Here is a 26,454-nt window from a genome sequence, read left to right as displayed (position 1 = left end):
ATTTCGCAGGTATGAACCTTTGGACACTCTCCTTCTTAGGGTAGGAATGGTAGACGAGCTCACAATGTCTTCGGTATATTTTGGAGGAAAAACATCGACGCTACATCGCGACTTCTGTATGGCATGTACTGAAGAAGTAAGTAAATTGTCAATAGAAAACATTACTCAATATGAATACTATCCACCTAAATACTAGGTATAACATCAAATTTGTGTTATTACAGGAGTGTATGTAACTAAGTAATGAAAACACATCAATCATACAAAATATTACTGAACATAAAAATACAGAAATACTCCAGTAATATTTCAGGAGCAAGAAAACATGTATTTTTGTATTTCTTCCAAGTTATAATAAAATGTTGCACTTGAAATATTGATTGCGATAGTAATATTTTGTCCCACCCCCTTTCAATTTCCTCCAAATATTACAGACCCTTTCCAAAAAAATTTAATATCATGGAAAACTTTATTTATTTCCATAAGTCCATTCAAGAAGCTAAACTTTCATAGATTATAGATTCAGGGAGCACAATTTAAACCATTTTAAGTATTTATTTGTTTATTTTTACATAATTTGGGCTTCCAACACAAGTCACATTAAATCAACCAAAATATGGTACTTTCAAAACGATATGTTAATCTTCAATACTTGGTTGGGAATCCCTTTGCTTTAATCACTGCCTCGATGCACCATGGCATTAAGACAATCAGCCTGCGGCATTGCCTGGCAGTTATGGAAGCCCAGATTTCCTTGATGCTTCCTGTCAGTTCTTCTTTGTTTTTGGGTCTGGTGCCCCTCATTTTCCTCTTGATAATACCCCATAGATTCTCAATGGGGTTTAGATCCGGCAAGTTGGCTGGCCAGTCAAGTACATTGCATGGGCATCAAACCAGGTTTTGGTGCTTCTGGTGGTATGGGCAGGGGCCAGGTACTGCTGGAAGATGAAATATCCATCTCCATCAAGATCCTCAGCAGAAGGAATCATGAGGTCCTCTAAAAGATTCTGGTAAACTGCGGTGACCTCAGATTTAAGAAAGCAGAGTTTAGCAACACATGCACTGGACATTGCACCCCAAATAATGACTGCCTGTGGATATTTCACACTGGACCTCAAGCCTTGGACCTTGATTCCCGAATGAAAGGACACTTTACTTTCATAGGAAAAGATGACCTTGGACCACTGGCCAACAGTCCAGTCCTTCTTCCGTGAAATTCGACAGTTGTAGCCCATCTCACGGATGCGTCTGAATGTGGTGTTTTTTGAAGCTGTGACTCGCGCCTCATTCCACTCTTTCTGGATCTCTGATAGATTCTTGAATCTTCTCTGTTTGATAATCTGTTGAAGCCCATGGTCATCTCTTTTGCTGGTGCATCTTCTCCTGCCACATTTTGTCCTTCCACTAGACTTTCCATTAATATGCTTGAACACAGCACCTTGTGAACAGCCAGCCTCCTTAGCTATGAGCTTTTGTGGCTTACCCATTCTATGGAGGTGTAACGGACACGCCATTAACGATGACACCCAGCACCCCCAGTCTCGTGCTGTTATGCATTCCTGCCTGGAGTCAGTCTGTATACACAAAAGACATCAAAAGAAAGTTTGGCCTAAGCATCAAAGCGGAGTCACAGATATTGGTTTCGAACACGGACGCTAAGTAAATTACAAGCCAAGGAGCATCAAAGCTGAGACACAGACATCTGGTTTTGAACGCGGACGCTAAGTGAAGTACAAGCCAAGGAGCATCAAAGCTGAGACGAAAAGACTGGTTTCGCACCATAATGATAGATTAATTAACTTCCACCACCAGCCAGCCTGGAGAGCCTCAACAACAAAGACTTATGCTTCCTGCTGTGTCCCGTGACACCTGCACATCTGGGCTGGGACAATGGACGGGACACTAGCGACATCCACAGGTGGCGGAATTCCACTGCAAACCTGGATTAACTAATCACAGTCTTCACTGGACTTGAATGTGATCTAATATTTTAAGAACTTTACATGAACGCCACAAGTGACTGTATTTCTGCAAACTTGAATATCTGATGTCAAATCTGTTGTCGACTATACCGGATGAAATGTTTCACCCCACAACACGAATGCCACATTGCAAATATGAGTGTTCCCAACAATCACATACACTTGAAACATTTGCTACAGGGATTAAACAGGTTGAGCGCGTGACAGTGCCAAGTTGGAAAATGGTCTCGTTATCTTGAATCCAATAATTAATATTTTATCCCACTTGTTTTAAACCACAAATTATCCTAAGATGAAATGCAATTCTAGAGGCACGGTCTGCCTTCCGTTTGGTCAAAAGGGGCCGGCCTCGCTCTCTGAAGCGGATAAAAGGCCGAAGCTCCTTTGTCTCTCTCGCTCGCTTGTTCACTCTCTCACTCTCTTGTTGTTCCACCTGCCGAAGGTCTGGCCCAGCCTGGGAGCCCCACCTCTCCCCACGAGGTGGCGGAGTCTGAGAGACACCGAACTTCTCTGCTGCGCTGCCATGCGTGGACCGCAGAAAGCACCTGCCAACTCCACGAAGCTACCCTTTTGGGTGTGGGGCAGTTTACAGACGAGGCTTTTGGGAAGTAATTGCGGTGCGAGTTTTCCACTGACCGCATAGCAAGCATTGCCACTGCAAGCGCGCCGGCCAAACTGCACTTGAAGTGCGTCTTTTTCTCTTTCCTTCCTTTTTCTTCAAACCATCCCTCGTGAGCGCTCTTTCCAACCCCCGGAAGGTCGACCCACCTGTCTGAATTGGTCAACACACGTAAGTCAAACTTGCAGTCTACTAAAAGTACAGATTAGTGCATATTTGGGTTTTAAACTAACAAGAACAGCAATCCCAGCGATAAGCATTGTCATCCCATGCTCACTACCAACCTCTCACATCATAAGTCAATTTCGTTTCCCAATGTTCGTCTCTTTTGTTTGCTTTGTTTTTTTGTCTGTATTTTTTCCCTGTAGATTCCCCATGTTAGAGCTCATTAAATTTTCCATAAAATTCACTAGCTGCATTGTTGTGTGTGTTTGGGTTCGAGGAAAAAAACCTCTGCCCGTCTTGAACGCTTATCTAATTCATGTAGCAACCTTCAAATTACGAGACTGAGTATAAAAGGTTTGTCGTCAATTTGTCCTGAAGGTTTATACATCTAAAAAGTCACGTGGTTCCCCTTTACGAGATAAAATAGCTTGATTTATAATGCCGTAATGTTTTAATTACGCTACCAGAAGTAACGCAGGTGTTGCTTCCATCTTATTCTTTTCTCCTACATTAATTACATTTTTATTCAACTAATATACGCTACAGAGGGGATTAATGATGGTCTTCTGGCCAGTTGTCATGTCTGCTGTCTTCCCCATATTGAACCCAACTGAGACAATTGAACCAAACTGAAGCATTTTCATGACACCTGGCGAAACATGTGCAGGTACTTTGAGTTTAGTAGATGGTTAGTGTGTGACACTCAGTTTAAAACATTTATGGCCTGCAAAATTTGGGCTGATTTCTTCACATTATTCACATTTTTTTGAATTCCTGATTTCGTGGGTTTTATGAACTGGAAGCCCAAATTATGTAAAAATAAACAAATAAATACAACCCCAATTAATGTTCAAACTGAGAAACTATATTGTTTTTAGCAAATAATCATTAACTTAGAATTTTATGGCTGCAACACGTTCCAAAAAAGCTGGGACAGGTGGCAAAAAAGACTGAGAAAGTTGAGGAATGCTCATCAAACACCTGTTTGGAACGTCCCACAGGTGAACAGGCTAATTGGGAACAGGTGAGTGCCATGATTGGCTTTAAAAGGAGCTTCCCTAAATTGCTCAGTCATGCAAAGATGGGGCGAGGTTCACCTCTTTGTGAACAAGTGCGTGAGAGAATAGTCGAGCAGTTTAAGGACAATGTTCCTCAACGTACAATTGCAAGTGAAAAAGGGGGACCACCACCCCAGTCTGCCAATCCAGAGGCACTGTCCCCGATGTCACCGCGATGTTGCAGAGGTGTGTCAACCAGGACAGCCCTACAACATCCAGAGCCTTTAGAAACTCCGGTCGAATCTCATCCACCCCCGTGGCCTTGCCACCGAGGAGCTTTTTAACCACCTGAGACCTCAACCCCAGAGATAGGAGAGCCCGCCTCAGAGACCCCAGACTCTGCTTCCTCATGGGAAGGCGTGTCGGTAGAATTGAGGAGGTCTTCGAAGTATTCTTCCCGCCGACTCACAACTTCCCGATTCGAGGTCAGCGCCGCCCCATCCCCACTATACACAGTGTTGATGGTGAACTGCTTCCACCTCCTGAGACGCCGGATGGTGGACCAGAATTTCCTCGAAGCCGTCCGAAAGTCGTTCACCATGGCCTCACCGAACTCCTCCCATGCCTGAGTTTTTGCCTCAGCGACCACCAAAGCTGGATTCCGCTTGGCCAGCCAGTACCCATCAGCTGCCTCAGGAGTCCCACAGGCCAAAATGGGCTGATAGGACTCCTTTCTTCAGCTTGACGGCATCCCTCATCATTGGTGTCCACCAACTGGTTCGGGGTTTGCCGCCACGACAGGCACAGACTACCTTATGGCCACAGATACCGTCGGCCGCCTCGGCAATAGAGGCGCGGGGAAAAAAAATCAGAAAATCACATTGTCTGATTTTTAATGAATTGGCAAATTCCTTGGTAAAATAAGCAAGGTTTCTGGCTCTCACAGACCTGTAACCTCTTCTTTAAGAGGCTCCTTTGAACCTCCACTCGTTACCTGTACAACCCCCAATTCCAATGAAGTTGGGATGTTGTTTTAAACACAAATAAAAAACAGAATGCAATGATTTGCAAATCATGTTCGACCTATATTTAAACGAATACACTACAAGGACAAGATATTTAATTTTCAAACTGATAAACTTTATCGTTTTTAGCAAATAATCATTAACATAGAATTTTATGGCTGCAACACGTTTCAAAAAAGCTGGGACAGGGTCATATTTACCACTGTGTTATATCACCTTTTCTTTTAACAACATTCAATAAACGTTTGGGAACTGAGGACCATAATTTTTGAAGCTTTTTAGGTGGAATTCTTTCCCATTCTTGCTTGATGTACAGCATCAGCTGTTCAACAGTCTGAGGTCTCCATTGTCGTATTCATAATGCGCCACACATTTTCAATGGGAGACAGGTCTGAACTGCAGGCAGGCCAGTCTAGTACCCGCACTCTTTTACTACGAAGCCATGCTGTTGTAACACGTGGAGAATGTGGTTTGGCATTGTCTTGCTGAAATAAGCAGGGGCGTCCATGAAAAAGACGTTGCTTGGATGGCAGCATAGGTTTCTCCAAACCTGTATGTACTTTTCAGCATTAATGGTGCCTTCACAGATGTGTTACCCATGCTATTGGCACTAACATGCAGTGATTTCTCCAGATTCTCTGAACCTTTTGATGATATGATGGACCGTAGATGATGAAATACCTAAAATCCTTGCAATTGTACGTTAAGGAACATTGTCCTTAAACTGTTTGACTATTTTCTCACGCACTTGTTCACAAAGAGGTGAACCTCACCCCATCTTTGCTTGTGAATGACTGAGCAATTCAGGGAAGCTTCTTTTATACCCAATCATGGCACCCACCTGTTCTCAATTAGCCTGTTCACCTGTGTGGGATGTTCCAATCAGGTGTTTGATGAGAATTCGTCAACTCTTTTTTTGCCAGCTGTCCCAGCTTTTCTGGAACGTGTTGCAGCCATAAAATTCTAAGTTAATGATTATTTGCTAAAAACAATCAAGTTTATCAGTTTGAACATTAAATATCTTGTCTTTGTAGTGTGTTCAATTAAATAGAGCTTGAACATGATTTGCAAATCATTGTACTCTGTTTTTATTTATGTTTAACACAACGTCCCAACTTCATTGGAATTGGGGTTGTACTTGAAATTGTTTAAATTGTGGGCCCTGAATCAATAATCTATGAAAGTTTAACTTTTTGAATGGAATTAAGGAAATAAACGTTTCCATGATATTACATTTTTTTGGAAAGGGTCTGTAATATTGGGAGGAATTAGAAAGGGGGGGGACAAAATATTACTATCGCAATAAATATTTCTAGTGCAACACACTATGATAACTATGATAATTTTTGCATGATATTCAGATTTTTGGGAAAGGGTCTGTGTGCCATGATTATTACAGTTAAGCGTTTGTGGAGTTTTTCAATGGGTGGAAAACGCAGCATAACTCACAACACAATATTGTCGCAGTACTGTGCCAACAATACCAGTATCGTAATATAATAGAAGAAAAGCATCTATGATGTATCACCTTATATGTGTAAAGATGGAGGCATCATACAGTCAAAATCACCATAAAGTACTGGGACATACAGTAGGACAGCCATAATGTCGACATTTGATGCTTCCGTATCAGTCCGGTAGCGCAAAACAATGCGATATGTCGATATTTTGTCCACCTCCTCGTCTTTAATGGGCATGATGCCCTTTTTTATTAACCCTTCATTTATCCAAGTAGGGCAATTGAAAACAGATTGTGTTCTATTCTGAAAATATTATACGTCTTCATATCAACTTAAATATGAATGTTAAGAAAGTCAGTCTTCTTTAGACAAGGGAACAATCGCAAAAAATATGTAGCGATGCCAACTCCGTGTATACTTAATGACATCATGTGCAGGAGAGCACCCAAACATACAGCTTAAATACAGACAGTAAATATGATTAAAAAGTACAGTATCTATCTATGGATGTATCTACAGTATATATCTTTAACCAAAATGACAGGTTCCATACAACTGTAGAAACAAAAACAAACAAGAAATATCAAAGAGCCTTCCCACTCTTTTCAAAATGATTTGAGCGGAAGAATTGTGTGGAGTTTGCATTTCACTGCCAATTGTGCATGGTGGGAAAGAGAGGGGGAAGGCTGCAGAAAAGTGAGAGGAAAGCACAGCAGCACAACAAGGGGCCATGAGAGGGAAACAGAGGCAGGGTTGGGGTGGGTGGAGGGGCGGAAACCGCATGCAGGTCATTTAAACTCCAAGGCTGAAAAGGTAGTGATTCAATACCAGCCCAATGTTGTTTGGCTACTTTGTTTAATTGCCTGGTGTGAGGTGTCATGATGTCAACGTAGTGCCTGTCACCCTGCAGTCTGTCTCATCCACACTGACGACAAAGTCACATTACCTTGGCCTCCTCTGTAGGCAGCGTTCACACAGCCCAGCAGGAAGGAAGTCAAATATGGAAGAAGGATGACCCCCTTTTCTTGTGTTAGCGCTTACTTCACCTCTTATATATTATATTGACTTGATTCTCATAGTCTTGAGTTAGGGTTTGGATTATCGTGGATTTGAAAAAAGCTTTTATTTACATTAGACAAAAAAAGTATAATCTTACATGTAGGACTGGAAATGTTCTTTTTCTTTTTGGGAGTGATTTGGTTGCATGAAACCTCCCACTTGAAGCAAGAGTGCGAAACGCTAAACTATTTACCTTAGACAGTCACGTAAAACAACAGCAACTGAATTGAGGAACGTGACAAAAATGTGATTGTGTACTTATGAGCAGAGAGTGAAACATTTGGGTTGAGCTGGGCTACATTAAATTATGGGTGTATTGAGAACCATTTTAGCGATGCTTGTTAAACGCAGTTTAATGATATTTTAACATGACATTTTCTAACCATGAGAAGCAGACACAGAGTAATGCTCTTTGATTTGGACCACAATGTTTTAGTCTATACTGCCCAGTTATTATAATACGCTTATACACCCAGGTTCCACAATAGACCGGAACAGCAAATGGATTGTCAAGTTGATTTAAAAAGAAACAATGTATGCATCTAATTGCTTTGAGGCTGGGAGATGGTAAAAGGTGTAAAACATTTTTCCTATGTTCTCATTGTTGTTTTAAATAGAGTGCTAACTACAAGGTTTTCTGTATGATTTACTTACTAAAGTTCACAACCTAGATTTGCTCCTGACTCACTGGATTCATCAATTATAAGGATACATATGCAATAGGGCCGGCATGGTGGATGACTGGTTAGCACATCTGCCTCACAGTTCTGGAGACCGGGGTTCAAATCCAAGCCCCGCATGTGTGGAGTTTTCATGTTATCCCCGTGCCTGGGTGGGGTTTCTCCGGGCACTCCGGTTTCCTCCCACATCCCAAAAACATGTGTGGTAGGTTGATTGAAGACTCTAAATTGCCCGTAGGTGGGAATGTGAGTGTGAATGGCAATGTTTGTCTCTATGTGCCCTGCGATTGGCTGCCGCCCAAAGATAGCTGGGATAGGCTACAGAAGCCTGTGACCCTAGTGAGGAAAATGGATGGATGGATATGGAATTGGGGAAATAATCATTTGATTAATGATCCACTGCTGAATTTATAAGAGCTCACTTACAAAGAAATCAAGTTTTTACGGTTGTTTCTTGATTACATTAATTTACTATCAAAGAGGTCCCTCTGACCCGGAGAGGTTGTACCTACAGTATAATGGTGCCTGCTATGGCTACAAAAGTAAAATCAAAGGCCTCAAGCGCAAAGCAGTCGGAACAAGTGAGTTCTAGACCCAATGGCTGTAAAGGCAGATGAAGGATGCAACATCCCCCTGAATTCCAGTCGACTTGGATTTCTTTGCCACTGGACATAATTCCGGCGGCGCGGTGTACGACTGGTTAGAGCGTCTGCCTCACAGATCTGAGGTCCGGGTTTCAATCCCCGGCCCCGCCTGTGTGGAGTTTCTCCTGGCACTCCGGTTTCCTCCCACATCCCAAAAACATGCATGGTAGGTTAATTGACAACTCTAAATTGCCCGTAGGTGTGAATGTGAGTGCGAATGGTTGTTTGTTTGTATGTGCCCTGCAATTGGCTGGCAACCAGTTCAGGGTGTACCCCGCCTCCTGCCCGATGATAGCTGGGATAAGCTCCAGCATGCCCGCGACCCTAGTGAGGAGAAGCGTCTCAGAAAATGGATGGATGGACGGACATAATTCCGGTAAAATGCCAAGCTTTGTGTGTTTGCCGCTGTTCAACAGCATCCACACTTAAGTAAATCCATATACAGGCGTCTCCCCAGTGATTGAAGATGGATCGTGGATGAGTCTTTCAACAAGATGATTAGCCAAACAATATTGCCAAGGCAACAAACAAGTGGCTCAAGAATAAGCATATTAAGGTCATGGAATGGCCCAGTCAGCCTCCAGCCCACAACCCAATGGAAAAGCAGTGGCGAAGCTGAAGCTTGGCATTTACAAGCAGAAACCAAGAAACTTAGTGATTATTATTAAATTTAGGATTTAGAGTTAAAATCAGTCCTGAACCATGTGCAAACCTGGTGACCAACTACTAGAATCTTATTGCTGTGCTTGCCAACAAGGGTTTCTCCACTGAGTACTAACTTATGTTGGGGGATCAAATTCTTATTTCACTCAACAAAATGCACATTTCATAACTTTAATATTGTGTGTGGTTTTTTTACACATATTCTTTCTATTACCACTATTAATAAACAACCATAGGCCATAAACCAAACCATATCACTGTTTATTTATCTGTAAGTGAGCATACTTGTACATTCAGCAGGGCTCAAATTATTTCTCCCACTGTATTACTTCACGGTAATAAAAAAAAAAATAATCACGCTGTAGATTTAGGACTACTTATAGTTACTCTACAGACAGTAATATCTCTGTTGCCTATAGTATATGAACAAAACTCTTGTACAAATGTTGTTAATTTCCCTGTAAGGCTGTCCAGAGGAAACATGATATCTAGTCAACATCTTCCATTGACGGACACGTAAGATATTTGGCTCAGTGTCACTCACGAATGTCAATAGGTCGTTCACCCATCGCATATGCATCCTCAACCCTCTACAATTGAGCGCACTTGATTATTTTTCTCTCTGGGTTGTAAAGAGGAGGGGGGGGGGGAAATCAGTAATCAAACTAAAAACCAAAAAAAAAAGGAGGACAAATCAAGCTGTCAATGCCATTTGCCAGCCAAGCTCTCGGTAGGTTAAGATTAGAAAAGCACGTGACTGAGAAGCATCATGCAGCATAAGAGATATGTTGACAAACTAGGCTTGGCAGTCTTCATAAATTAATAACGTGGTGGGCATATGAGGGGCGATGATGATCTTTACTTTTCATATGCAACAACATTAGGTTAGTGAGCGTTTTATTTCACTGGCACTTTTTTTTTTTGTCAATCTGAGAGACACTGTCATACAGTATATTTTTAACTGATTCTTTGGAACAGGATGAGCACTCACCAACAATTTTGTTAGCTGGAGAAAAGGCATCTGCTTATTGGGTGTGGTGGGTTGGGCAGGGGTTGTAGGGGGAAAGCCACAGCTGCTGTGGAAAGCAGCCTCATAATGAGAGTGCTACTGGGGCAGAAGAAAAGTGCAGACACATTGAAGGACCCTAGAGGAGACTGCAAAGCCTATCAAAAATGTATTCGTACCATTTTTGATAATTTTGGAGGATAAAAAAATGGCTGTCTCCAATCGTTTTGCTGCTGCTTGAAAATCATAATCGTAACCATAGTGAGTAGAAAAGAAATGGTGGGAGGATCAGCCTTAGTGTTTAAACGGAGTCTCACCTGGAATTACAGAGATAGTTTTCAATGCTCGGAGAACTCTGAACGTTCTCAGCGCAGATACATTGCCCAGGTCCACAAACTCTGTTATATATCTGGAACAGGGGAAGGATCACACACAGAACACACACGATGACCAAAACCAAACACGGCAAGAGCACAACACCAGCGCACCAGGAGGAAGAACGACGCCACTCACAGAGCCTGTCCACGGAGGAGGAGAAGGGTGGAAGGTAAAGAAAGAAAGGAGGACACACACATCTAACACCGACCCCGCCCATTCGACCCCCCCACAGCCACCACCCTGCCCAATCCTGTCTTACCTGGAATGACAGAAATAGTTTTCAATGCCCTCAACACCCTGAACGTGCGCAGAGCTGAGACATTGCCTAGGTTTACAAACTCTGTTATATACCTGCAGGATCAAACCACAGTTACAACAGCTGGTTATTTTGATGTGCACACATGAGCATGGGGAAAGTGTACATGTGATAGTGTTCATAGCTATACAATGGCACTTCCACTTATTTTTGTTGTCTTGAGTTGCAAGCAAACATTTGAGCACTAGCTACGGTGGCAGCACAAGCAGCAGACATTTGCCAGATAGTGAACAAATCTTCAAGAACAGAGAGAATTACGCATGTATTTAACCAAAGCACATTAAGGTCATCTTATGAAAGTCCGCTATCTTAAAGCTAACACACAATGCAAAACACCATCATCGGGCTTACGAAACTACCATTGATTTTGCTGCAACTATAAACCTTTAAATAACTTGAAGACAATTCAATGATAGAAACACATGCAGACAGACATTTCAACAATACTCACAGGCATATATTCTTCGTCCTCTGCGAAAACCGACTAATATTATTGCATTTTATTAGCAATGGTCTTCTTAAGGGTCTCATCATCAAATTTTTTTTGGGGCTTTTTGATGCGATGGAATGGATTAATGGCATTTGCATTTAATTCAATGGGGAAAGATGGCTTGAGATACGAGTGTTTTGAATTACGAACATGGCCACGGAACGACTGAAACGCTTAAATCAAGGCACCACTGTATACTTGTATAGGGTGTCCCAACAAATGTACAAAATCCACAGTCGACCACAGTGTATCCCACCAGAGATCCCTCCTATTGACATTTCGCCAACACCCACCTCCCCCTGGCAACTGTTGCTAGGTCATTTTCGATGTGACGCTTCCACCCTGGAGAAATATTACCTCATTCAACTTCTGTCAATAAATATTTTAACCATAATTACTGTTTATAAGAGGAAACAAATCTATTAAATGTTAATTGCACAATTTTTTTTTATTGTCATACCCTCTGTTCTATGCTGCACTGTGATTGGCTAGTCTATGTAAAACTGTTTGTGTGCACACAAAAACTCATGATGGAGATTGCAGACCTACAACCAATATACAGTACGTTTACTGTTTCGTCAGTTCTTGTTATCTAAATGGCATACTTACTTATACTCATCTTATTTATAAGTTGTATCAGGTGACCAAAAAGATATTTGATTTTATTTCAACTTAAAGATTGCAATTTCAACTTTAAAAAAATAATAATAATGAATACAAAGTTTTTATAATTGGTAAAACTGTCAGTATGACCTCACAGTTCTACATGAGGAAAGTGATCTGAGAAAAAAATACAGCCCAAGCAGAGACAGAAGGCGTGACTGACGAGGTGTCAATCCTAGCTTGTGCACTTGCGGGGACAATTATAGCGGGCACATCACGGCAGCATCACGCTGACCTTGGGCTTCAGGAGCTTTGCTGAAACTAGGGTAGAATATTCACTTCCAGGGGGCGGGGGGGAATAATGCTTATCTCTCATTTGCCAACAACTGTGCATAAGACTTGAAGTATAAAAGGAAGAAAATGGACAGATCCCAAGAAAAAAAAAATAAGTGTGAAAATATGAGTTGCCTTTAGCAGAAGAGGGAGCTCAAGCAGCTAAGAGGATTCAGAAGAGGCGTCAAATAGAGGTTATGCGCAACTACCTTCACAATCGGAGGAATACAGTTTGAGGCACTTTCTTCCGGCTCAGGTAACTAGCAGAGCCCTATGGCAGGAAACCAGGACAAAGCAACTGTAGGAACATTAAACTTCTACACTGTCTTTTGTTTTAGACAGGATGTCTTCAAGAGCCATGACAATCATGTTTTTAGGCTTCCTTTGTGTTTGTATATATCATATTTCTATAAATAAATGCTAAACTTGTATTTAACATTTGTCAGAAAACACCAGCCATGAAGAAAATACAATTTTAGCAAGTTCGGGTTCAAACCATCATGTCATCAACCCGTGGTTATGCTAGTTATCGCAGCATACACAGGAAGTCCACTAACCCGCTTTCCGGGTATCGGTCACGTGATGTTCTGCATAATGGTGATTAGCAACATTTGAGCTTGACAGGTAAGTTCATCACCTCTTTTTTGATTGTACATTCCCAAAAAATAAAACTGAAGTGAGTGAAGTGAGACGACATAGATTCAAATCTTGTCATGATGATAAATCATGATGATATTATTTATTCCAGTGCGTTACGTCTAAAAACAATGAAACTTCCAACATTGTTTGGGACACCCAACAGTGTGTGATCTACTGTATATTTGAAAGGCTGGCCAGAGGAGAGTTCAGCTGACACAAGGGGTGAAAAAAAAAAAACTCGGTGGATCAGAGGTGTAACACGGTGTGTTGTGTGAAAGGGTTAGAGAAAGAGAAACCCCAGTGACATCTCTTGGTAACAGTGGAAGAAACAGAGAAGATGAACATACAGCAGTACTTAGAAGTTGAAACACCCCAAAACCATTGGAACCGTCATTATACATTACATCATCACATCGCACCAGCTGTCAGCGAGAATTGCTAGACGTCATTTCAGCCACAATAAAAGCAATAACTGCGTGAGCTTTGCTTTTTCGCAGCACTTACTGAATGGACTTGGATGGTAAGAGAAGATTATCAAGCAGAAGTTAACATGAAGTAAGCGCGCTCACATTCTAGGCAGAAGACTCCAGCAGCGTCCAAATACTTTTGTCCAGGTTTCAGTGTCAGGATCTTTGAAATGATGACCAGTAGTCATGCTTCTGTTAAGGGTTGTTTAGCTCTCTTACTGCTTTTATTTGGGTGGGTTGCAATTTTCTGTTTTTGTTCCATTGCTGTTGGCTAATATCGAACAAATTAATTGCTTTGGATCTTCTATGGGTGGTGTGGTGCATTTGAGACATTCCATTTATATAGACAATCTGTTTGTGATGTTTGTTGACGGGAAGTAGCACTGAATAGACAGCTGCTGACGGGTTAGCTGCTATTGGCTGTCATTTGCCATTAAAACTTAGTTTTTTCATGTGTTTAAGATTTACATGACAGTGGTTGATTTCAATCGACACTTGTGTGAAAGTTAATGTTTAAAATTTGTATGTTTATTACACCTTTTCATGTCTTTTTTTTATTGATTAATGTTAAACTAGTTGACTTCTGCTTCTATTTGTATGACAAATATTAATTTTAAAGTATTAATTAAAACACTGGCTGTACATTTATCAAAGTTTTTATGATGATGACAATTTGGATTCTCAAATGAATTATTGCAAATATGTACAATTGCTCTCAATGGGAAACTTTGTTTAAAAATAGACAAAAGCGAAGTCATTTTGTCATTTGTAATTTTGGAAGGGATTGTGGTCAAACTTCGAAGTACCAATATATAGTGGGTACGGAAGGTATTCAGACCCCTTTAAATGTTTCACTCTTTTTTTATATTGCAGTACGTCAACACAGCACCCCATATTGTTGAGGGAAAAAACGGAATTGTTGACATTTTTGCAGATTTATTAAAAAAGAAAAACTGAAATATCACACAATCGTAAGTATTCAGACCCTTTGCTCAGTATTTAGTAGAAGCACCCTTTTGAGCTAATACAGCCATGAGTCCTTTTGGAAATTATGCAACAAGTTTTTCACACCTTGATTTGGGGATCTGCCATTCCTCCTTGCAGATCCTCTCCAGTTCTGTCAGGTTGGATGGTGAACGTTGGTGGACAGCCATTTTCAGGTCTTTCCAGAGATGCTCAATTGTGTTTAAGTCAGGGCTCTGGCTGGGTCATTCAAAAACAGTCATGGAGTTGTTCTGAAGCCACTCCTTCGTTATTTTAGCTGTGTGCTTAGGGTCATTGTCTTGTTGAAACGTGAACCTTCGGCCTAGTCTGAGGTCCTGAGCACTCTGGAGAAGGTTTTCGTCCAGGATATACCTGTACTTGCCCGCATTCATCTTTTCTTCGATTGCAACCAGTCCTGTCCCTGGAGCTGAAAAACACCCCACAGCATGCTGCTGCCATCAACATGCTTCACTGTTGGGACTGTATTGGACAGGTGATGAGCAGTGTCTGGATTTCTCCACACATGCCACTTAGAATTAAGGCAAACAATTTCTATCTTGGTCTCAACAGACCAGAGAATCTTATTTCTCACCATCTTGGAGTCCTTCAGGTGTTTTTTTAGCAAACTCCACATGGGCTTTCATGTGCCTTGCACTAAGGAGAGACTTCCGTCGGGCCACTCTGACATAAAGCCCCGACAGTGATGGTTGACTTTCTAGAACTTTCGCCCATCTCCCGTCTGCATCTCTGGAGCTCAGCCACAGTGATATTTGGGTTCTTCTGTACCTCTCTCACCAAGGCCCTTCTCCCCCAATTGCTCAGTTTGGCCAGACGGCCAGCTCTAGGAAGGGTTCTGATCGTCCCAAACGTCTTCCATTTCAGGATTACGGAGGCCACTGTGCTCTTAGGAACCTTAAGTGCAGCAGAAATCTTTTTGTAACCTTGGCCAGATCTGTGTCTTGCCACAATTCTGTCTCTGAGCTCTTCAGGCAGTTCCTTTGACCTCATGATTCTCATTTACTCTGGCGTGCACTGTGAGCTTTAAGGTCTTATATCGACAGGTGTGTGGCTTTTCGTAATCAAGTCCAATCAGTATAATCAAACCCAGCTGGACTCCAATGAAGGTGTAGAACCATCTCAAGGATGATCAGAAGAAATGGACAGCAACCGAGTTAAGCAAAGGGTCTGAATACTTATGGCTGTGTGATATTTATGATATTTTATTTTTTATTTTTTAATAAATCAGAATATTTTTTTACAATTACAATTTTTTTCTGTCAATATGGGGCGCTGTGTTAAAACATTAATCAGGGGGAAAATGAACTCAAATGATTTTAACAAATGGCTGCAATATAACATCCATCCATCCATCCATTTTCTGAGCCGCTTCTCCTCACTAGGGTCACGGGCGTGCTGGAGCCTATCCCAGCTATCATCGGGCAGGAGGCGGGGTACACCCTGAACTGGTTGCCAGCCAATCGCAAGGCACATGCAAACAAACAACCATTCACACTCACATTCACACCTACGCGCAATTTAGAGTCTCCAATTAATGCATGTTTTTGGGATGTGGGAGGAAACCAGAGTGCCCGGAGAAAACCCACGCAGGCACGGGGAGAACATGAAAACTCCACACAGGCGGGGACGGGGATTGAACCCCGGTCCTCAGAACCGTGAGGCTGACGCTCTAACCAGTCTCCCACCGTGCCGCCTGCAATATAACAAAGAGTGAAAATTTTAAGGGGGTCTGAAAACTTTCCGTACCCACTGTACTTTCTCCATCCACACTTCTCAACATCACTAAATGCATTTCAATAGAAATCTCCTTCCAAGTGGTAACACAGGAGAGGAATACTTACGCCATGGAGATGACCATAAAGTCCAGCCAGTTCCATGGGTCTCGGAGGAATGTAAAGCCATCTATACAGAATCCTCGTGCTGTGATTTTTACAAGAGACTCAAACGTATAAATTCCTGTGAATGTGTACCTGAAAGACAAGTGCATCAACAGGATCACTTCACAACCAGAACACGTCATCGAATCAAATAACAGTCTAGCCAACATAGCACAAGCAAAGCATACAATATACAGTATCATGAGACTAGAGGCACAAAATGTAAACATTCTCGTTATGAGGGAAAATAATGAAAGGTGTACTTACTCTACTTGTTTTGACCACTCGGGAGGATCACTAAAGGTCATGAATATACAGTTGGTCAAAATAGTACACATAATGATCATGCTGAAAAGAGTAAGCTGTAGGTTAAGGGGAAAAACGACAATTGAAGGAGGCAATGACAAACATAATACAATTTATAAAACCTTATAATCAAAATTCTGTCATTATTTAGATTTTGTTGAGTCATTCAAAATCCTATTTTAGTAGTTAAAATAAAATTGACTAAATTACACATTGACTCGCTCGACTGAATAACAGACCTGTTTCAAGTCTTGTTAAATCATTTCATGTTTCATGTCTTATATGCAATTTCTCTCATCCAGTTTCATACATATACAGCATTATATTGGTCATAAAATATAAAATCTGTATAAGAGTCTAAAGTCAGATACACAAATGCCCATCAGTACAGAACATTGATTGATGGATGGTCCAATTTTGCACCCTAAGTCAGCAAAGGCCCAATTTCTAAAAGGCGCAAATTCGCCTCAGACAATGTTTGGCGCCGACAGTAACAGACAATATAACGTATCTTAGACGTCATTCACCAATTCACCACAGTAGAAATGACCATTTTCACCGAGCATAAGTGAACTCCATTATCTCCATTGTCCAGAATTATCTTGTTTTAAATTTGTGAAAGGGTCAAACCAAAGTATTTAGTTGTAATCTTATCTATTGCATGTTTTGAAAGCAGCTACAGCTTGTTTGTTAACGAGTAAGTGTTTTATATTCAAATCACACTCCTTAATTTTTCCTTTTTTTTAAATTTTCCCCATGTATGCTGATATTAAGTTAAAGTTATGCTGCTGTTACATTCATGGAATTTATGAAAAGTAAAACATACAATATACATCTAAACGTGCATGCATGTTGTTATGATTTGTTTTTATTTGAACACATTTTCATTATGTCTTTGAAAAATTATATAAAATAAATATGACCTGTTTAGTCAGCCACTGCTTGTTGCAGACAAACTTCATATTAAAGGTAAAATATTTTGCAGATATAAGTTCTCAATGTTTATTTCATGCGAAGCGGCAGTATGCCAAGACTACATCATGCATGATCCAATGCTACCAATGGAAAAGTTAGTGTGAAGCCCTGTGTTTGATTTTACATTTGATATTCTTTTTTTGGTTTTAATCTATGTATTTATTTAAATAAGAGATAGCATTTTCTATTGAAATGTTTCAATCTATTATAAGTGATTAAATGTTTGTTTCAATTTTACAATTCCCAAGAGGAAATTAACATAATTGTACTCTTAATTATTTGTGCACTTCTACTTCTTACTGAATCGATGGGAGCATTTAAATCAATATTGAATAAAATCAAATTGCAACCCTAAAGAACCGATATTAAATTGAATCGCAACCTAAACAATTGAATTTGAATCGAATCGTGAGGTTCTTGACAATGCCCAGTCCTAGAATCGATGATGAATTGCTACATTCTTTTCAATTCCCATTCCTAATAACACCAAACAATAGAGCAGGAAGCAAAAACGTTTTCCTTGTCATGTGTGGGCTCCCTCTTTTAGATGAATTTCAATGACATTTGGACATCATTCGGGATGCTTTGAACTACCAACTTCAAACATGATTTCAATGAATATACTGTAACGATTCCAGATCATGACTACAAAATCTGAGAATCCAGCTCAGCCTTAAAATGGAAAATTGACTTCCATTTCACAGGAAGATTATTCCCATTGCTGTCGGTTATTCAGTCCTCATCACATGAGTGTGTATTGTCTATTCTCACTCCATTTCTGTCTATCCTCACATTAAAGATCCATAGACACATCATTATGAATAAAACACACAAGTAGGCAAGCCCCCATTCCAACCATTCAAGACAGCATTAAAAAGGATATGAATGTATCAAAATTTTAATAGCTATTCGCCTAGCCAGATTAAAAGGACTTATGAAGTACAAGGCAGGTGTGGCACTGAAACGGAAGATTGTCTTCCCCCTATTTAGCACTATAAATGTCTGTGGAGAGAAGAAGACAGGGAGAGACAATATCGTCAGTAAACAGCACATTTGGTTTGAAAAGCAACTGCAAATGCATACACCAACACGTATCCCACCAGAAATCTTTTGGATTTTCTCATGCATCGGAATACAGACGAAAGCACAATTAGAGGAGTGCGTAATACCATGTTTGGTCCATATGGCGATCTCAAGTCAAATATGTGACTATGCATCTGTGGCAATAAAACCAATGGATTCCGGTGGGATATGTTACATACGAAAAATATGAGCTATTGCAAATAAAATATCCAGTGTGTTCTGTCATTTGCACCCAGTAAAACACTGACTCATTTGAACAAAGACAAATGCTGCCAGGAAGTTTCTATTTTTAGTATGCTGTCCTATTAACGCAGCAGTCGTGATTGAGCCCAATATTGTCACTTGCCCACCGAATACACAAAAAACTGCTGTCTGTCTGTGTGTGTCCTGTTTAGCTGCCATCACTCATGCTTACTTTTTGAGAAACCAAAAGAAGCTCGCATGCCTATTCCTGTGGAAAACCTCATAATTGTTTAAATAAAACATGGCAAAGGGCATAAAAGTTTAATGAGACACTGCATTTGCACAAGTGTTATGGTCGAGCATGCTTTAACAAGGTCTCCCTCGCTACATTAAGCCTCAGGCTGTGTGTGTGTGTGTGTGTGTCTCACATGACGCTTCATCGGTGCACTCGCAGCCAAAACCAAGCAAAGTCTACACAAAGCTAACAGGGACATCAACATCTCAAGGCAGAATATGGAACAGCCTCATTGTGTTCACGTGACCCTTCTTTATATGCATTTGACTGACATTTATTACATTACAAGTTCCAGAACAGCCTAGCCCTGCTCTGCTCCGGCCTCGCTTGGCTTGGCCTAGCCTCCGTTGCTTTTCCATTACAACGGGCTCCAATCCAATGTGGGAAGGGTTGGGGTGGGATCAAAAAGAAGGTGACGCGCTTGTTTCTTGTCACGCCTTCCATCAGTATACATGCACTTTATTTTTCAATACAGAGTAAGTTTTGCCGTCCATATAAGCAAATATTCTTGGTTTTATATATATATTTTTTTGAATATCCAAGAGGAAATAAACATTTAAGTTTACATGCACTTTACCTTTACAGTGTTCATACACAACTGTCATGTTTTTTACTTTTGTACTCCATATGCACAAATAAGTTAAGTGTGTTTTTATTTTCAGATGGTTTATTGCTGAAAAAATGTGATGACATATTTTCATATTTTTACAGGGCATCAAAAATTAACCACAATTTATGCTTAATAATTATTTATTATTCTTTCTACTTCTTACTGAATCTATTCTTTCTACTTCTTACTGAATCTATATCAGAGCATTTATATCAATATTCAGAGCATTTATATCAATATTGAATCAAATTGCAACTTAAAGAATCAATCCTGAATCAAACTGCAACCTAAAGAATCGAATCGTGAAGTTCTTAACAAGCCCTAGTCCCGTGTTAATATCTTATGTGCTCATTTGGTTTTTGTCTCCACGTGTTCTCGTCAGCCGTCTACCTTGTGTCAACCAATCAGCTACCTCCAGTCACTCGTTTCTTGTCCAGGTGTGCCTCAAACACTATATGCCTGGAAAATAGCTACAGTTTCTTGGCAAATAAAACAGACAACCATTTATTGTACTTCGGTGAAAAAATATTTATTGTACTTTCAAACACTTGTTCAAGCACTTGGCACTCACTGTCGACTGTAGTTTAATTCACTTAATTTACCTACGGGGTCAACACTATTGCCGTTAGAAATCACCTTGAAAAGTGAAAGGTAAATCAAAAAGTGAAGATTCAACTATACTTGGTGATTGAGCAAACGCGTGAACTGGGTATGGAATCTGACACCTAGTGGAATTATCATGCATTGCAAGAAAAAGTCAATGTGAATGCAGTCGTTACTCTTTGGCGGTCGGATACAAAGCCCATGTGGCGGGCCTTAGTTTCCCCATACCTGGGATAAATCCAATGTGTTAATTGAGGCATGAGGAGAGGCATGACGTGCGACATGCTCTGACACCGCGAGAGACTGTGAGACTTCCCAGACGAAATTTTGCCGGTTACGCTGCAAGCAGATTAGCAACCTTGAGACTTCATTTCCTCCTCATCCATTTTTTTCTCTTATTACGGGGCTGATTATTATTAATTACTTTTTTCCAATCCCTGCTGAAGCCAAGATACCACTCGAAGATTTCATCAACGGATCTTTCGATCGCTTCCTCATGCAAACCAGCGAAGCCCACCATGACGACCGCAGCAATCTGCTGAAAAGACGAAAGTCAAGTAGCATGCGGGATAACCTATTTTTTTCCGCCATTTCCGAGAGTACACCTGATAATGCAGAGGCTCAATTAAAAAACTTCATGTCGACAGCGCTGAAAATCCCAAAGGATACACTCGCTAACATCGCCTTCCACAGAGCACATAGCGCTAGGAGGTACGGGAGCAAGGAGTCATTCCTGTCCAATCATCGCTAAATTTGAACATTTCCAGCAGAAAGTCTTTGTAAAATCAAAAGGAGCTGAAGGGTACACAGTTTGGGATGAATGACAAGTTTCCACGCGAAATCAACAAGCCACTCAAACACTCATATCCTCGAATGAAAAAGTACCGGCAACAAGGAAAACGTGCCTCACTGGTTGTGGACAAACTATACATAAACGAACAACTGTTCCACGATTCCAAAGTCACCCCTTGGCTCTTCTAATAGATGAGTATTCCCTTCAAGTATGCTCCAATATTTGGTATTATAGTGTAGAAAAACTGTGTAGTACTTTGTTTAGGGAATCGCACACGTCCTATTGCATCCTCCACTCACTGACACGGGTTATTTCCTTTGATTTCTTTTTAATTCTTTTTCTCTTCATTATTGCACCCCCCGCTCCGCCACTTACCGAATGCTCACCCCCCCCCCCTCCCTGCCGCCACCGTATGCATATGTATTCGTATGTTACCTGTGCTTGTATGTTTAACCAGAATCAGAATCATCTTCATTTGCCAAGTATGTCCACAAAAAACACACAAGGAATTTGTCTCCGGTAGTTGGAACCGCTCTAGTGATCTAACTCGTGATATATTCCCTTGTCTTCCGTTTCCATGGTTTTTCTAAGATGAACTCATATGCTACACGTTCAGTACCTCAATACATAATACTTCCTAACACATCTTCATATTACCAACTACACAGTAAGAAAGTTCCCAATAGATATTTCTGTGAATTATCTACCTTTCCCACACACGTATAGATGATACACTTACACAGATTTTCCCACATTCACTTATAAGAATTGTATGCTTATCATTATGTCAAGTATACCTTTTGTCTCATGGAATGTAAATGGCATTTGTTCACAGGCAAAGAAAATTAAGATTATGGATTATATCACAAAATCAAAAATGGATATCTTCATACAAGAAATCCATTTGTAAAAATCTGAAGAGAATTACCTATCCGATTTAAATTTCAGTCAGTCCTTTTCAGCTAGCTATGACAGCAGACAACAAGGAGTCTCAATACTAATCCTTTTTTTTTAGGGGGGCGGTGGAATTAGCTGTGGGGTGGGGTCTTCCCCCCGCTTCTCTGTGGTCTGCCGACCAGTCGGGCCAGGCCGAACCCGCAGGAGTCTAGCCTCTTACTTCACACACGCTGCACATTTTGTAATACTCACAGTGTACATACTATGCACATTGGGCACACTCGTATCTCATTTAGGGTGTCCTGGAGGACTGGCACCAGATATGGTGGGGTGGGCGCCGGGCCAGGTGTTGACACATCTGTGCTGCTTTCCGGTCTGGTCGCGCCAACACCCTACCCCCTTCACTGCTCTGCCGGTCCTCCAGCTTTAATGCATCATACACCCATCTGTGGGGGAGAGGCCGGGTCGGGCTGGGGAGCACACTTGCCCAGGTGTCCCGGCACTCTGATAGTAGTAGGGTGGGTGGTGGCTTTTCACATTTCTCTTGCATGTGATATGGTTTTCTTTCACTAATAAGTTTGATAGAAACATCCATCCATCCATTTTCTGAGCCGTTTGTCCTCACTAGGGTCGCGGGCGTGCTGGACCCTATCCCAGCTATCATTGAGCAGGAGGCGGGGTACACCCTGAACTGGTTCCCAGCCAATCGCAAGTCACATACAAACAAACAACCATTCACACTCACATTCACGGGCAATTTGGAGTTTTTCAATTAACGTGCAAGTTTTTGGGATGTGGGAGGAAACCGGAGTGCCCGGAGAAAACCCACGCAGGCACGGGGAGAACATGCAAACTCCACACAGGCGGGGCCGAGGATTGAACCCGGGTCCTCAGAACTGTGAGGCTGACGCTCTAACCAGTCGTCCGCCGTGCTGCCGAAAGAAACACTGTATACTTTAATTACTTGTGCTGGAATCACTACACAACACAGGTTATACTAACATATCAACTCACAGGTTCTTACAGGTGTTTATAGACTAAAAAAGAATCCCGCCGCACCACTCGACAGTAGCACTGCCTTGCTCATTTTCAGCCCTAGTCCCCTTGTCCACTCTGTCCCTTTGTCTGTCCCCTAAAACCCTTTTCTGTCCAGCTGATTTTTCAATAAAATAAATAAATAAAATTTAAATAACCATACGGAGTATTTCAAACTCCCCTGTTGCACAGCAAAACTCTTTCAGCACAAAGGCATACAGAGCCACGATTCTGCAAGCCCATGCAGCTGAACAGGGCAGGTTTAAAAAAAAAAAAAAAAAAAGTAAAGAAAATTGTCATCAGTCTTAAACACTATCGCATATACTGGCATGCTCCCCACATTTGAAATGCACCGTTTTCTGTAATAATGACATTTGCTGTTTAACACAAACACGCATGTTGAGGGCATATGCATGTCCCTCACTCTCTGTCTCTCTCTCTCTCACGCACACACACATACACACACACACATACACACACGCATGCATGCATGTACGCACACAGCTGCCATGTATCAAGCCTTTTCCTCACTCTGTAACGCATGACTAAAGTGCTGCAAAGCTGCTGAAAATTTTATACCAGGGCTCCGCCGACTGAGAGGGCAAGTGAGTGAAGCAGGCAGAAAGGTGGCAACTGTGGTGGCAGCAGCAGGCCGAAGAGGAGGCCGACAAAGGCTGCCAGCCAGCGAGCCAGAAGATGAGGAGATGCAAGGGAGGGGGGTGGGAGCAGCGAAGAAGAGGCGGCCGCCATTAAGCATGGCTGCATCATCTGCATTCAGACGACTCGTGTTGAATATTCAATGGAACCACGCAACCCGCCCTCTCGTTGGTTCATGTGTTGTATGGCACCACAAACACTGCATTTTCGCCACCCCAAGCATTCTCAAATAGAGAAATGTTTGCAGTGAGCTCATAAACACATCAAGACTAATTTTCAAAGAGTTTTATTCACTGCTGAATCCCGTGCTATTTTGGGTGGTCCAGATGGCCAGAGTGCTGGATGGTTGAATGATAGCCACCGAGTCCCAACGAGGTTGCAACATCAGCAAAAAGGCCATACAGTGATGCTTTGGGCTGGAATAACTTGGAGTGAAATGATAGGCTCCTTTTAGATCCCTGCAGTTGCCATAATTAATCTTGCGAAATATGTGGAGTCTCTAATTGACCATTTCCTACCAAAGAATAAAAAACAGTGCCTTCTGAAGTAAAATAATTACTAATTAATTAATAATTGAAACACTCATTGCATGGATTAAACAGGGTGTGCGTGACAAAGCAAAGCTGGAAACCGGTGCCCTTTATTAGATCCAATAATTTATCTTTTATTCCCACAGGATTAAAACCACAAATAATCCTAGTTGTAAAAAAAGTAGTATTAAGAGGCGGTCTATCTCACTTTTTGTCCCGGGGGAGCACTCCCCTCTCTCTCCTTTGTGCATAAAAGCAAGAAGCTCCTTTGTCCTTGGCTCACTCTCGCTCGTTCGTTCGCCTTTCAGAAGAACCTGGCCCAGCCGGGAAGCCCCACCTCTTACCACGAGGTGGCGAGAACGCACCTGACCTTCCCCCGCGGCAGGGCACCCTGCCAGCACCCCGAGCTACCCGTGCGGGTGCTTGGGCACCTCGTGGACAAAGCTCCGTTGGGAAGGAAACGGGCGGCGCATGTCTGGTCCGAGCGCCTGGTGACCAGGCCACTCATGGGCTTTGGCCACCCTGCACAGGAAGTTTTTTTTTTTTTTTCCTCTTTTTTCCGTCAAAACCACCTGTCCTGGACCGGGCGGGTCAAGTACCCGGGAGATCGACCAGCCTGCCTCAACCTGCCTGGTTGTGTGTTAAGTCGACCATGCAGTCTACTAAAGTACAGATTGGTGCATATTTTGGTTTAAATTAACGAAAACAGGAATCCCAGCGCTACGTATTGCTCATTGTACATCCTCACTTCGCACCTACACCACAAGTTCGACCTGCTTTACGAATGCTTACCTGTACCTTGTTTTCCTTTTCTCTGCATTGTTTCTCTGTAGTTAAACTCCTGTTAGATTTCATTGAATTTGATATAAAACCCACTACCTGTATTGTTTGTGTGTTTGGATACGACAACAGACCTCTGGGATCTAGAACTCTTATTTAATTCCTGTAGCAACCTTCAGATTATGAGACATAGAGGTTTTTCGTCACTTTTCCTAAAGTTTTACACATCTAAAAAGAGATGTGGTGCACCTTTACGAGATAAAATAGTCTCATTTTAACATTAAAACGTAAATCGGACTAAGCCGGAAGAGAACGCAAGTGTTCACCTTCGACCTATTTATTTCTTAAATAAATTACGTTTCATCCAAAATCCATATACACTACACAGTTCTTGCCATAGATTTTCGATTGGATTCAAGTCAGGTGCTGAAATGTCCACCCTCGTTTCATTTTCATCATCCTCGTAGATGGCAGCAGATTTTTGTCAAGAATCTTTCGGTACATTTGCCCATTCATCCTTCCTTCAATAATGTGAAGTTTACCAGTACCATTTGCTGATAAGCAGCCCCACACAATCATGATCCCACCTCCGAACTTCACTGTTGTATGGTGTTTTTAGGGTGATATGCAGTGCCATTTCTCCTCCAAACGTGGTGTGCATTATGGCATCCAAAGAGTTAAATTTTGCTCTCATCAGACCAGACTATATTCTCCTCTCAAATATCAACAACAACAAAAATCCATTTATGACTTAATGAAGCTCATCCATCCATCCATCCATTTTCTGAGCTGCTTCTCCTCACTAGGTTCGCGGGCGCGCTATCCCAGCTATCATCGGGAAGCAGGCGGGGTACACCCTGAACTGGTTGCCAGCCAATCGCAGGGCACATACAAACAAACAACCATTCACACTCACATTCACAACTACGGGCAATTTAAAGTTGTCAATTAACCTACCATTCATGTTTTTGGGATGTGGGAGGAAACCGGAGTGCCCGGAGAAAACCCATGCAGGCACAGGGAGAACATGCAAACTCCACACAGGCGGGGCCGGGGATTGAACCCTGGTCCTCAGAACTGTGAGCCAGAGGCTCCAACTAGTCGCCCACCATGAAGTCAAAGGAAGAAAATAGTCCAATTTGGAGAGGTGGGTAGAGTAGCCAAATATTATACTCAAGTAAGAGTACTGTTACTTTAGAATAATATGACACAAGTAAAAGTAAAAAGTAGTCATCCAAATATTTACTTGAGTAAGAGTAAGAAAGTACTCAATGAAGAAACTACTCAAGTGAAGAGTAACT

At 41.6% G+C, this 26,454-nt stretch overlaps 1 protein-coding gene across 7 annotated transcripts in view; it reads right to left on the bottom strand.

The window, feature by feature from the left end:
- Positions 1-26,454, bottom strand: part of scn8aa (sodium channel, voltage gated, type VIII, alpha subunit a) — a 162,201-nt gene that overhangs the window by 96,807 nt on the left and 38,940 nt on the right. For 4 of the 7 annotated variants that reach the window (XM_061693427.1, XM_061693454.1, XM_061693485.1 and 1 more), the window contains 4 exons: positions 18,572-18,689; positions 16,674-16,764; positions 16,371-16,499; positions 10,619-10,710 (listed from right to left, as the gene is read on the bottom strand). In XM_061693427.1, coding sequence (XP_061549411.1) covers positions 10,619-10,710; positions 16,371-16,499; positions 16,674-16,764; positions 18,572-18,689 — 430 coding nt within the window. Of the gene's footprint in view, positions 1-10,618; positions 10,711-10,938; positions 11,031-16,370; positions 16,500-16,673; positions 16,765-18,571; positions 18,690-26,454 lie in introns of those variants that run through there. The other 3 variants (XM_061693436.1, XM_061693466.1, XM_061693476.1) reach the window with 2 other exon arrangements.

This window comes from Phycodurus eques, chromosome 1 (assembly GCF_024500275.1).
Source record: "Phycodurus eques isolate BA_2022a chromosome 1, UOR_Pequ_1.1, whole genome shotgun sequence".
NCBI lineage: Eukaryota > Metazoa > Chordata > Actinopteri > Syngnathiformes > Syngnathidae > Phycodurus > Phycodurus eques.
The sequence above is the reverse complement of the archived record's forward strand: the minus strand, read 5'-3'. Positions and strand labels throughout refer to the sequence as shown.